Source organism: Pipistrellus hanaki (genome assembly GCF_964339955.1).
Source record: "Pipistrellus hanaki genome assembly, chromosome: 2".
Lineage (NCBI taxonomy): Eukaryota > Metazoa > Chordata > Mammalia > Chiroptera > Vespertilionidae > Pipistrellus > Pipistrellus hanaki.
Window position 1 is genome coordinate 74,543,624 of NC_140504.1, and position 13,126 is coordinate 74,556,749.

Consider the following 13,126-nt stretch of genomic DNA (forward strand, 5'->3'; position numbering starts at 1 on the left):
CAGGTTGTGGACTTGATCTCAGTAGGGGGCATGCAGGAGGCAGCAGATCAATGGTTTCCTCTCATCTTTGATGTTTTCTATCTCTCCCTTTCCCTTCTCTGAAATCAATATTTTAAAAAGTAAAGTCTGGAATAATTCACAAGAATATAACAAAAGTAATTGCCTGATAGGATGTGGGGAAGGGGTAGAGTAGAGTGGAAACTGGGAAGATGACAGGGTAAATATGTGACCAATTATCTCTTATATTTGTAATTCTTAGACCCATGTGAATGTAATGTCCTTGAAAAAAAATAAGCAAAAGAAAAAACAATAAAAGAACTTCCAAAAAAAGTAGACAAAATAACCAGAATAACAACTGAACTGACAGTTAAGTTCCCAGTTGTAACAATAAAAGTTAGAAAATAGTTAAATAAATTTTGACCTCAAAAAAAAAAAACAAAAAAAAACACCTCAATCTATAATTTAATACAGATTTAAAATGTTTTTCTAAAATAAGGGAATAATAAAGATATTTTCAGTTGATCAGAAATTGAGATTGAACCAGTGAGAAACTCTCACTAAAGTAATATCAGGAGCATATATTTCAGAAGAAAAATTAGCCTCAAATAGATGTCTAAAATGCAACATGCAAAAAAATAGTTTTAAGAAAAAATTGATAAACATCAGTTATCAGTGTATACAAATGTAAAACAAACTTTACTGTATAAAACATAGTACAGTCTAATTTATAGGTATAAAAAGAGAAATTAAAATAGAGGGGGGGGGAAGAACAAAAATACTGAAAATAGAATATAAATCAGTAGGGTGGTCATTTGAAGTACAGTGTTCTAATTTTCCCATATTGCTCAGAATAAGGACAAAGATTTTTAAAGATTTAAATTCTGATAGAATAAATTTACATTATAACTTATAGTATAACTACAAACAAAATAGAAAAAGTATATGATTGCTAAAATGGTAGATGGGAAAATATATTAGGAAAAACTGAAATGCAAAATTGTACCTTGGGTTTTATTTTGAACTAATTCTTGTTAGGTATTTCTATAGTGTTTTGTTTTATAAATTGGCTTCAAATTACCCTTTCTATTTGGGATATTAATGTTCTAATTGATTATATCCAACTCCTTCATTTCTACTCTAGTAAATTTTATCTCATTCTATAAAACTTTCCAGACCTAAATTATAATTATTCTGACTCAAGTTCAGAACTACAGTATCACTTTTTACTCATTCTTTCACAAATATTTCTCAAGTGGTGATACGTTTAGCACCATCAACTTGGAACACAGTGGTCCCAAAGGTAAAAGTTCTTATTTGAGCATCAACTCAGGCCTCCCAACCTGCTACCAGCCTTGCCCGGTTACAGGGAGACTGGTGGGGCAGAGTGGGTGATTTATTTGATTTTATAAGTTAAAATGTTGAAGTTTAGGAAGAGAAAGTGCAAGGTAACTAAACTGTGCCTTTCTACAGGATATGTTCAAACTTTGCTATATATTACAAAATCAAGGATTTATGAATCCTAAAATTTAAAAATACATATTTAACAACATTTCTAATAAAACATTTCTACCTTCCTGGACATGTGTACTTTTTAAAGAATCTGAATGTGGTAAGAAAAGAAAAAAAATCAACTTAATGTTGTACAGTGTCCAGGTTATGTATGTGAAAAGAATGGTGCTTCCAGATTTTTTTTAAGTATATTTTTATTGATTTCAGAAAGAAAGGGAGAGGGAGAGAGAAATAGAAACATCAATGATAAAAGAGAATCATTGATTAGCTGCCTCCTGTACACCACACAATGGGATCAAGCTCACAACCTAGGCATGTGCCCCTGACTAGAATCGAACCTGGGAACCTTCCGTCCACAGGCTAATACTCTATCCCCAGAGCCAAACCAGCCAGGGCTGTTTCTAGATTTTTTAATGACATAAAGTCTCTATCCTTTCTCCCTGAAGAAGAGGAAGCTAAGTCCTGGTTGATTTACAGATAGAAGAGTACAGGCAGAAATCCCCAAAGTAAGTGATGCCCTGTAGCTCACAAGAGACGGTGAATGGGCTTACCACAAGGACACTTCCCCAGAACCCGAATCATCTCATTTACAATTTGAAGCCCCCTCTCACCAAACGCTGTTTTACCGTGTTTCCCCAAAAATAAGACATCCTCCGAAAATAAGGCCTACTTACAGGTTTCCTTCTGCATGAAATATAAGGCATTCCCCCCAAAAATAAGGCCCCCCCTATGCTAAACATGAGAGATTTGGTCCACTGATTCTGAAAGAAATGGAGTCACAAGAAATTCACCAGGAAATTCAGGAATTGGATTGTTATGATGATGTTCCAGAAGATGATGACATGATTGTCATTGAATAAATGAGTAAACTCTTGATACTATAGGATTCACAGTTTGTCTGGTTTATGTTGACAACTACCGTACTACCGTACCGTATACAGGTAATAAATCTCCTTTATTTTCATTTAACAATAAATGTGTACCGTATTCTTCTTCATGGGAAAATAAGACATCCCCTGAAAATAAGACCTAGCGCATCTTTGGGAGCAAAAATTAATATAAGACACTGTCTTATTTTCGGGGAAACAGGGACTTGACTCTCCAACAAATCTTTTTAATGCACTGGTTTTAGAATCCAAAACATTTCCATCAAGGGAACCACAGGAAGTCCTCGTACTCTGACAATGGCATTATAACCCCTCATTTAACCCCTGTTTTGTTTGGGATATTAATGTTCCAATGATTATTCACAATTCCTTCATTTCTACTGCTGTGTCCTCCGTGTTAGAAACTAAATAAAACAGAGCGTCACTCACACTCTCCTCTGGTCTCCCCAAGCTGCTCTCTGCGATGCCTGCCGAGGAGGTCGCCCCTGGATATGGAACTCTGAGGGCAGCACCTGACAGAAAAAGAAAAACATGTGCATGAGTCCAGTCCCCGGCCACGTCAGCATCCATATCAGGAAACAAGGAACGGACTACTAAGCCATTTCCATAAGTCATTTGCTTTTTCACTCTGGAAATTCTGTGCATTCTAACCTTAAGACACATTTGGATAGACTCTTCCCAGGACAGAGATTATTATGATTCATTCATTCAACAAGCATTTACTGAACACCTGGTACATGTCGGGCTCCGTGCAGGATGCTAGGGATCCAGACGAAGCCCCTGTCCTTGAAGAGCCCTCGAGGAAAGGGGACAGACACTGCAGGAAGTGGCACTGCCACAGGGGGAGGTGGGTGAAGGTGGGAGACCAGGCATGACTTGACCACTGTTGAAACTGGGCCTTGTGCTATTCTAATCTTTGTGTGTGTTTGAAATTTCCAATATAGAGAAGGAAAATTAGCCTCGAATAGATGTCAATTCTTTTTTAAAGAATTAATAAAGGAAGCAACTGCCGATTTTCAGGAAACAGAGAGGTCAGAGGAATATGTTAAAGCCCACGGCAGAATGCAGCCAGAAAACTCCCAACTCTGGGAAACTCTATAAGACAATGACAAATGCTGGGCCTCGGAAGGTCCTCCCTGTGGGCATGAGCAGTGGTTACAGAGTGTTTGCCTTACAATAACTCCTTAGGTCGTACATTTGTTTTAAGCAGTTTTCTGAGTTGTACCATACTCAGTAACTAAAGGTTTTTAAGTACCCACAGCATAATGCCATAAAATACATTTTTAATTACTTTTTCTTGAGGCTCTTGAACAACACATATATAGAGAGAAACACAGTATTTTTTTAACTACAATGTGAGCTGAAAAATGTTTGCTTGCCAGGTTGTGTTAAAACATAAACAATTTTGAAAGGAAAGTAAGTAAAGGCAAAAGGCATACCTTCCAATGTTGAGGTGTCACCAACCGGAACTGGAGATGACAACTCAGGGCTGGGGGGGAAATGTTTGGGGTTAATAAAATGATAGAAATGTGAGGGCGTACATGGTGCTTTCTTCTCCCAAGAAGGAATTAGCTAGATTTCCTTCCTTTTAATTTTTAATTGATTTTTAGAGAGAGAAGTATCAATTGACTGCCTTCTGCACGTGTCTGCACACACCTCACACTGCCCCCACTGGGGATCCAGCCCCTACTGGGGGACTGAGCCCTCAACCCAGGGATGTCAAACCGGCAGCCACACTGGGCAGGGCAAGAATTCATTAGATTTTCAAACAAGGATTCCAAATCAAAGTACTGAATAACAAGTTTTTTAAAAATAGTCTTCATTATTTATTTTCGATTTATTGATTCCTGCTCAATTAGAATCTTGCTATACAAAGTACTCACCCACTTATTATATAATCCCTCCTCCATTTTATTTTTTCTCAGTTTTTATCACTATGTGAAATTATTTTGTTCATTTATTATCTACTAGAGGCCTGGTGCATGATTTCATGCACTGGTGGGGTTCAGCCAGCCCGCCCTGAGGGGGGCAACTGGGGGTGGGCTGGCTGGGGGGAGGGGCTGCAGGAGGTTTGCCAGCTGGCCCCACCCGCTCAGGGGCACAGGGCCCGTTTTGGAGCAAGGCCGGCAGGGGCAAGAGGCCAGGGACGGGGCAGTGTATTCCTGGTTCATGGGTTGACGCTCAATCACTGAATGACACTGGCAGGGCAAAAGGCTTTTTGCACACAGGCTGGTGTGGTTCAGTTGGTTAGGTGTCATCCTGTGTATTGAAAGGTTGCAGGTTTGATTCCCAGTCAGGGTACTTGCCAGGTTGTGGGCTCAATCTCCAGTAGGGGACGTGCAGGAGGCAGCCAATTGATGTTTCACTCTAACATTGATGTTTCTCTCTCTCCCTTTTCCTTCTTCTCTCTCTAAAAATCAATAAAACATTTTTTTAAAAGGTTACAGGAGGTAGAGCTAAAAAATAAAAATAAAAAATAAGATTCAGATGCATTTGAAACAGACATTAACATAAACTGTCCACAAGGCAGAACCCCTCCCAAGCCCTCACGTGACAGATGAAAAAATGAGGCCCACAGGGGTAAAGCCACTTTCCCAGGGTCACCCCATAGTGCAATATAACCAAGGCCATGCCTAAATTTCTAACTGCATCCACTTCCCTTTTCAATAATAAGAACAGCAAGAATGATTACAGCTCAATTTCTAACCCCTCATTACATGTCAGGCTCTGTGCTAAGTAGTTTATCTTAGTGAACTCGCAACAATCCTAAGAGGAAGATATTAGTATCCCCACTCATACAGGTGAGGAAACTACAGCTGGACGTGGTTAAAAATTTGCTCAGGTGACACAGCTGGCCAGGGGAAGAGCCATAATGTAAAACAGGCCCCTTTGATCCCAGAAACCTCCCTCTTACCACCTTCATTCCTTACCCCATGGCCTTCGCGTGGCCCATAGTCTCTAGAAGGGCAACCAAGATGATGATAGAAATATCTTAACGTTAGTGGCCTACCTGAACTAAACAGCCTAAAAGCCAAAGTGCACCCGGTGCCAGAGAAAGGAAGGGAAGCCCAGTGAGAGCGGAAGAGCCATCAGCCACCAGGTAGAAAGAACAAAGAGGTCAAAGGAAGGCAAAGCAACCAAAGCACAACACAGTAACTGGAACAGGAAGCTAGGATGACACAGAGAAGCTAGACCTCCCCTGGGGTTGATCAAATCGCCCCCCACATCAATGTCAGATTCATGCTCCTTCTCTACGTGAGCAATCAGACGGAGAAGTGTGCTTGCTTCAGAAAAATTACTGAATTCAAAATAACATGGTTTTAATGATGGTAAGTAGGCAACTTGCCATAATTGAAAGTACTTGCCTAACACTCCCACACTTAATCCCTCCCCTTCCCCCTGTTTTCGAAAGACAGTAAAGAACACTTAACAACAAGAACCTTTTCACAGTTTCTCATCAGGTAGGCCTCCTGCAGGGATCCGCTGAGGTGTCACACAACAGAACTAGAACACGGAGTCATGTTGAGTTTGGAGACAGAAATGCTTCTTCATTTCCAAGCCAAACCACAAATTTGAAGTTGTTCAGCGAAGACCTTTAGTTTAATACTAACAGCAAACAACCCCCTGTGGTCTCATTTCCTCAGCTCGTCCGTCACATCATTTATTCCTCACTGCTGCTGCCTAACGCTGTCTGTGGAATTCAGGTGGGATTGTGTCAGAAAATATCACAGCCACATGGAACAGAAGAGTAAAAATGTAGTGAAACAAGCCAAGCATAACCTCCTGTCTAGAAGACTACTCTCCTTGACAGTTTTCTATATTTTGCTTTGCTCTTAAATCTGTTCATTGTAATCAGCATGTGACAACAGAACTCAAGCACTGAGCCAGGAATCCTGGGTACTGGTACCAGATGTACAATTAACTTTGTGTATGACTTGGAAAAAATACCTCAGCTGCTCTGGGACTCATCTCCAAAACAGAACCACCTCCCTGCCCTATCTATTTCACAAAGGCATTGATGAAAACTAAACAAATATCATGTGCAGAGCAGTACGAAAAGTACTAAATGCTAAACAAATACAGGAGAAAACAGGGGTTACTGAAGCAGTGACATGTGTCATCCCACACAGAATAAAACATTTAACAAATGTATATTTGTCTTTGTGATCTATGATAGGCCCTCTCAACTAAAAATGTAAGTAAGTACCCCCCCACCCTCTGCAAAAAAAAACAAAAAACAAAAAACAGTCCTTACACTGAAACTATCACCAGAGGTCTGATAATGAACTTGGGTGATTGGGTAGAAATTCAGTAATTCATTTAACAAATATTTAATGAGCACATATCTTAAACTGAGCTTTATACTGGTTATTGAGGATATGTAAGACCCCATAGCAGGGGGTTAAGCAGCAACTGGAACCACATGGAGCTGCCTTCAAGATGTCTAATTGAAAGAACTTACATGCATATATGCATAACCCATGGACACAAACAATAGGGTGGTGAAGGCCTGGGGGAGCGGAGCAGGCTGAAGGTGGTCAAAGAGGGGGGGGGGGGGGAGTGGACATAATGTAATACTTTCAACAATAAAGACTTTAAAAAAAAAAAAGATATCTGGTTGTAATGAAGACAAGAGCTGGAGGGAAGGCCATTTGTAAAATGGGTCATGTGGCAGAGACTTGAGCATGTTTAAATACTGATGGGAATCTTATATAATAAAGAGGTAATATGCAAATTGACCATCATGCCCTCACAAGACGGCTGTGAGGGCATGATATATGAACTTGGGTGACTGGCAGAGGGGTTAGTGAGGGATGACCAAATGACTGAACAGCAGGCTGTGTGGGACAGCCAGCCCGGCAGGGGGGGCATGAGGGATGACCAGGCCAGGGGGGGGGGGGCAGTTAGGGGTGATTAGGCCAGCATGGAGAGGCAGTGAGGGGCAATTAGGCTGGCAGGAGTAGGCAATTAGGGGTGCCAGGCAGGCAGGCAGGTAAGCAATTAGCAGCCAGCAGTCCAGGATTATAAGAGAGATATCCAACTATCTTAGGATCGGGCCTAAACCGGTAGTCGGACATCACCTGAGGGGTACCAAATTGGAGAGGGTGCGAGCTGGGCTGAGGGGAACTCCCACGCCCTTGCACGAATTTTATGGGTAAGGTGGGAAATGCTTTTTTTTTTTTTTCTTTTTTAAAGATACTTGGCAGGTGACAGTAGAGAAAGCTTAAAACAACACATAGCAGCCCAGCTTAGTGGTTGAGGGTCGACCTCTGAACCAGGAGGTCATGGTTCAATTCTGACCACAGGGAAGTGCAAAAGGCAAAAGGCAGCCATCAATGATTCGCTCTCATCACTGATGTTTCTATCTCTCCATCTCCCTTCCTCTCTATCATTTTTATCAGTTACAAACCATGAAGATTACTGGCACTGACAGGACTCACCAGACAGCCCACCACCTGTGGGTAGCAATCACAAGAAGAGCATCACAAAGAGCATCACAAGAAGCTCTGCCTCTCAGCGGTGAAGAGGCCACACTCAGGAAACAATATGGTCCACATCTAAGTAGGTGCTCAGTCTCAGGCCCCAGCATAGACTCAGTGGTAACATTAGATGTATGAATACGTGGGACCACAAAGGGTACTATTTCCCTCATATTTACTCATGTTTGATTTGAAATGTACGTGTACCACACTACCACCCACATGTACACCACAGCTTTGCTTTCTCCAGGACTCTGCTGTCAAGATTGGATCTCTGGACACTGACTCACCTATGTGGTTTTTCCAATGCCCTTCCCTTTCATTGGAGGCAAACTTCTGGACTCTGACCTGGATTGCATGCCCTAGCGGTGCTTTTCTAAATAATCACTCATATCCTGGCATAATCTAGATATTCTGAGTATAGATAGAAGTGGAAATCTTTAATACCTGTAGGCTCAAAATCTCTCATGTTTCATGACCTATACACTGAATGGCCAGATTATTATGATCTCTGAACACATAATAATCTGGTCACTCAGTGTATATCCTATATAATAAAAGGCTAATATGTAAATTGTCCCCTTGGCCAGGAGTTCAACCAGCAGGCAGGTCTACCAACCGCCCATGTCCCCTGCCCCTGGCCAGGCTGGCTGGACCCCACCCATGCACAAATTCATGCACCAGGCCTCTAATATATATATATATATATATATATATATATATATATATATATATATACACACATACATATATATATACACACACACTGAGTGGCCAGACTATTATGCGTCCAGAGTTCATAATAATCTGGCCACTCAGTGTATTTTTCCTGCTACTACTCAGGAGCCAGGAATGACCTTCTCTCTAAACCTAAAGACCAATGAAGCCAAGATTCATAACACTGGAGGAGTTATCAAGGTTGGGCTATTCCGATACTTCAAAATCATTATCATTCCTCCATAAAATGATCCACACTACCACCCATCCTTTAATAAACTATCCTCCACTAAGGTGCGCCATTTCAAAGCAATTTTATCATTAGCCTGAAAGGCTCAACAACAGTAGGTCATTCCATATTTCATTTCCAGACATCTATTTTCTCACCCAAGAGACGGCAACAAGCCTGCCTCCTGGTAAGGTCAGACAGCAAATCTGTGGCTGTGGTGGTGGTCTGGGAAGGGGAGTGGTCTCAAGGTGAGGAAAAAGCATTTGGGACTTACCCACAGGCCTGGTCATTGCAGGAGCTGGCAAAAGATAGAAAGCAGCCATTAAATTTGGAGTGAGTCTTGGAATAAGTATGATACACCTCTGTTGCAAAACATGAACTTAAGGAGGAAAAAGACACTTACCGGCTAACAGTTTCCTTTGTGTATGCCAGTTTCTAAGAAAAACAAAGATGAAAAAGAAAAGCTTATGTAAGTTAATGACTGTTAATAAGCTGTAAATAAAACTTTTGGCATAGAGAGCCAAATGCCTTAACATTATAGAATCTATGTTATTATTCTCATTGGTTAGACAAATAGGTAAAGCGAGGTACTAATGAGGCCAAATTTGTTTGTGACTGAGAACACCCCTATGTGCAGTCTCTGTTTATGTTCCCAAAAGTACTTGTGCTCTCTTTTAATGGGCAGAGATTAACGGACTTTCCCTGCTCCTCACTCCAAGATTGTCTATAAATCAGAGATTGGTAGAGCGTTACCTTAACCTTCGTGGTCTTAGAATCAAAGAATTTTGTGATCTAACATATTTATAGAAACTCTCATCCCAGAACAATATGAACATGTATTGTAGATAAAATAACTGACAAATCTTCTTCTCCAGAATTCAGACAAAAAAGACAAATTCTATAAATTATAGAATTATGTCTCTGTCTCATTCCAAAGCAAATTGTCTCCAAATTTCCTCTAAATTAGTGGTTTTCTTTTGAGATCAATATGATTAAAAAAAAAAAAAAAAAAAAAAAAAGGACACTAGTAACTAGAAGTCAGAAAACCTAGTTTCAAGTCCCATAGAAGCAAATTCTCAGTTTCCTCACCTGCAAAATGGGAAGACCATTACTCTAAATAACTCTGATACTTATAAATTATTCACTGCTCTTCTTACTCTACAGATTCTCCTAGGATAATCTCAGCCACTCTCATGGTTTTAATTACCACCTCAAAGCTGGTGATCCTTCTAGCTACATTTATAACCCTGAGCACTCTCCATATCTTCATACTTACATATCAAGTTAATTCATATTTCACACATGGCTCGGATCAACACATTTGAGAGTGGACTCATTCTCCCTCCACCCACCCTCTACAAAGTTGCTTCCCTGCCTAAGTTATCATTCAATCACCCGAGCTAGAAACTGGGAGGCTTCTTAGACCCGCCTTCATCCTGTCCCTCTCTCATCAGCCCATGACTTTAATCCAAACAAAACTAGACATGACTAGTCTTGTTTCCCACATATCTCTTGTGCACCCTTTATCTCAAGATCGAGTTAGGACCCACATCCCCTTGGGCCTGGTGCACTGAAGCAGCATCCAACCTGGTCTCTGCTCTAGTCTTGTCTCCTCAATTCCATCCTACAGTATATAGAAACTATAGTGGCCTTTTTAAAGTGGAAAGCTGTCAAGTCAGCCCCTGTGACCCACCTACTTAAAACCTTTCAATGGTTTCCTATGATCTAGCCTAGATATCTTCAGATTCTAGAGAGTTAAACACAAACTTATAAGTTACCCATGTTTCCAGTCGGATTTCCTGTCACTTCTAATATAATTGGCCCAAGTCCTTCTCTACAAACACTTGGTCCACGTTGTCCTCTCTGCCTAGAATGTCCATTCCAAACTCCTCATTTAGCTAATCTGTGCTTGTTATTGAAGATGCCATCCAGGGAACACATTATCCCCCTTGGTCTTTGTGTTCTACTAAATAATTATTGAAAGTATATCTTTATAAAGTATATCCTATATCTTTAAAACTAAACTTACAAAAATTTCCACTTATAAGAGACACTTTCCAGCCAAAACCGGTTTGGCTCAATGGATAGAGCGTCGGTCTACGGACTGGAAGGTCCCAGGTTAGATTCCGGTCAAGGGCATGTACATTGGTTGAGGGCACATCCCTGGTGGGGGTGTGCAGGAGGCAACTGGTCGATGTATCTCTCTCATTGACGTTTCTAGCTCTCGATCCCTCTCCCTCTCTATGGAAAATCAATAAAAAAGAAAAAAAATTTTTTTTTTAAAGAGACGCTTTCCAATTGTGGACCCTGAAAAATAAGATAGCAACTAAAAAGGGCTTCTGGTGGCTAACAGGACTCAAATTTTAAAATATAGACTATATAGACAGAGAGCCTAGCAGCCACTTTTACACAGGGCCTCTCCTGCAAACTGCACTTCAGGCAGAAGCCTGCACTCAACTGCTTGCCTGCCTTCGCTGTGTATCTGCTATCAGAGCCCGCCTTTATAAAGGAGTTCCTCAGCTCCTATTTCAATCAGTAGGACTGAGGCTTTCCCCATCCAATCAGAGCTCTGCAGCTATATTACCCACCCACCAACATCCCCCCCCCCTCAGATTCTTTGCCAACCAATCATAGGGGCTCCATTCTAACCAATCAGGACAGTGCCTTTTGGGCCCATGAAGCTGCAAGGATTTGCATGAAGACAGACCAATCAGGGACCAAGGACCAGGGGTGGGAACTTCTGTCTATGTTAGTCAGCTCCCCTCTGGCTCTGGGAGCACACTTTCCCTTTCCACTGAAGAGTGCATTTCCCAGGCTGAGTGGAAACACTGAAGCTCTCTTGCCGGAGCAGACTAGGGAGGAGCAGAGCAGAGCTGTCTAGTCAGAGAGGGGCCCAACCTCAGGCCCACCTGGCCCCAAAGCAGCCTCACAGCCATGCTGATTTCACAGCCTGCTGTATCACAGTTGAAATGTTTTACAGTAAATAAAGTTTCTTTCTTCACTGAACCCCAAATTTTGGATCTCTATTGGCACTGAATTGACACCAACGTGACGTCACAAGAGGCTTTTGTTATGGTAATGATAACTCTACATCCTAAATATTTGTTGCCTATCAGTTGGTCTTATCAGGAACACAATGAGATGGACAATGCTGATATAAATGTGTGTTATTGAACAGCCATTCCATATTAGCCACTAAAATGTGTAAAATGACTGAAAGGAGGGCCCAATGGTTTAAGGCAGTGGTCGGCAAACTGCAGCTCGCAAGACACATGCGGCTCTTTGGACCCTTGAGTCTGGCTCTTCCACAACATACCACGTGCGGGCGGGCACGTACAGTGCGATTGAAACTTCATGGCCCATGCGCAGAAGTCAGTTTTCGGCTCTCAAAAGAAATTTCAATCGTTGTACTGTTGATATTTGGCTCTGTTGACTAATGAGTTTGCCGACCACTGGTTTAAGGAAAAGAACATGAATTTCGGAAGAGAATTGGATCTGGATTTCAGCTCCAGCCATCTGGCTTTATGATATAGGCTAAGGAATTTAACAACTCTCAGAGATTTATGCTCTTAGCCTAAATCTTTTCCAAGTACTATTTTAAATATTTACATTTATAAACATTGCTGAGACTCATACTGAATTAACAGTTTATTATAATGGCCGGAGCTAGGGCTACAAAGACTAGGCCATGCCCCATGGCAGCTCACTAAAATAGCCTAATGCAACAAATCAGAGTAGATGCAGGGATTTGACACTTGTTCTTTTCCTTCAGTCCCTAGCTATATATCTAACCCCTACAATTCCTTCCCTTTTTATTATACTTACCTTCATAATTAAGCTTCTGTGTTCCATAGACTGACTAAAATTTGTGCTCAATTCAAATATAGTTGTGATTCCATCCTCACATAAATTCATCCAGTAACGATATTCCTCACGCCCAGGAAATCGATCCCAAAAAGTTCTAAAGGCTTCCCAGACAGCTTCTTGACACACTGGAAAACAGACGGACAGGTGTTTCACAGAAAGGCTGATGCGCTTTGGGGTTCTCACGAGGATCATGGGCCTGTGTGTTCACTTGCCCACAGTGTTCTTTTTGGTAGGACATGGGAATGACTCCCAGTCAAAGCTCTACTCTTTCTGCATGTCCGGCTTTACCTTTTCAGCTCTGCAGAGAATGTTCATTCCCCACACTTCTCCCTTGCAAAGAGGGTTTATTCACCTTCAAATATGCAGGGTGTGTGTTTTCCCATCTCTTTAAAAAAAATCAATTTTTATGTTTTACAAAAGTGGAGCTGATATTGGGC

At 41.3% G+C, this 13,126-nt stretch overlaps 1 protein-coding gene across 1 annotated transcript in view; it reads right to left on the reverse strand.

Moving 5' to 3' along the window:
- Nucleotides 1-13,126, reverse strand: part of IMPG2 (interphotoreceptor matrix proteoglycan 2) — a gene marked incomplete at its 5' end in the record, with an annotated part of 60,117 nt that overhangs the window by 45,253 nt on the left and 1,738 nt on the right. The window contains 5 exons of the mRNA XM_084870601.1: nt 2,826-2,908; nt 3,836-3,885; nt 9,097-9,120; nt 9,226-9,257; nt 12,648-12,814. Coding sequence (XP_084726727.1) covers nt 2,826-2,908; nt 3,836-3,885; nt 9,097-9,120; nt 9,226-9,257; nt 12,648-12,814 — 356 coding nt within the window. The remainder of the gene's footprint in view (nt 1-2,825; nt 2,909-3,835; nt 3,886-9,096; nt 9,121-9,225; nt 9,258-12,647; nt 12,815-13,126) is intronic.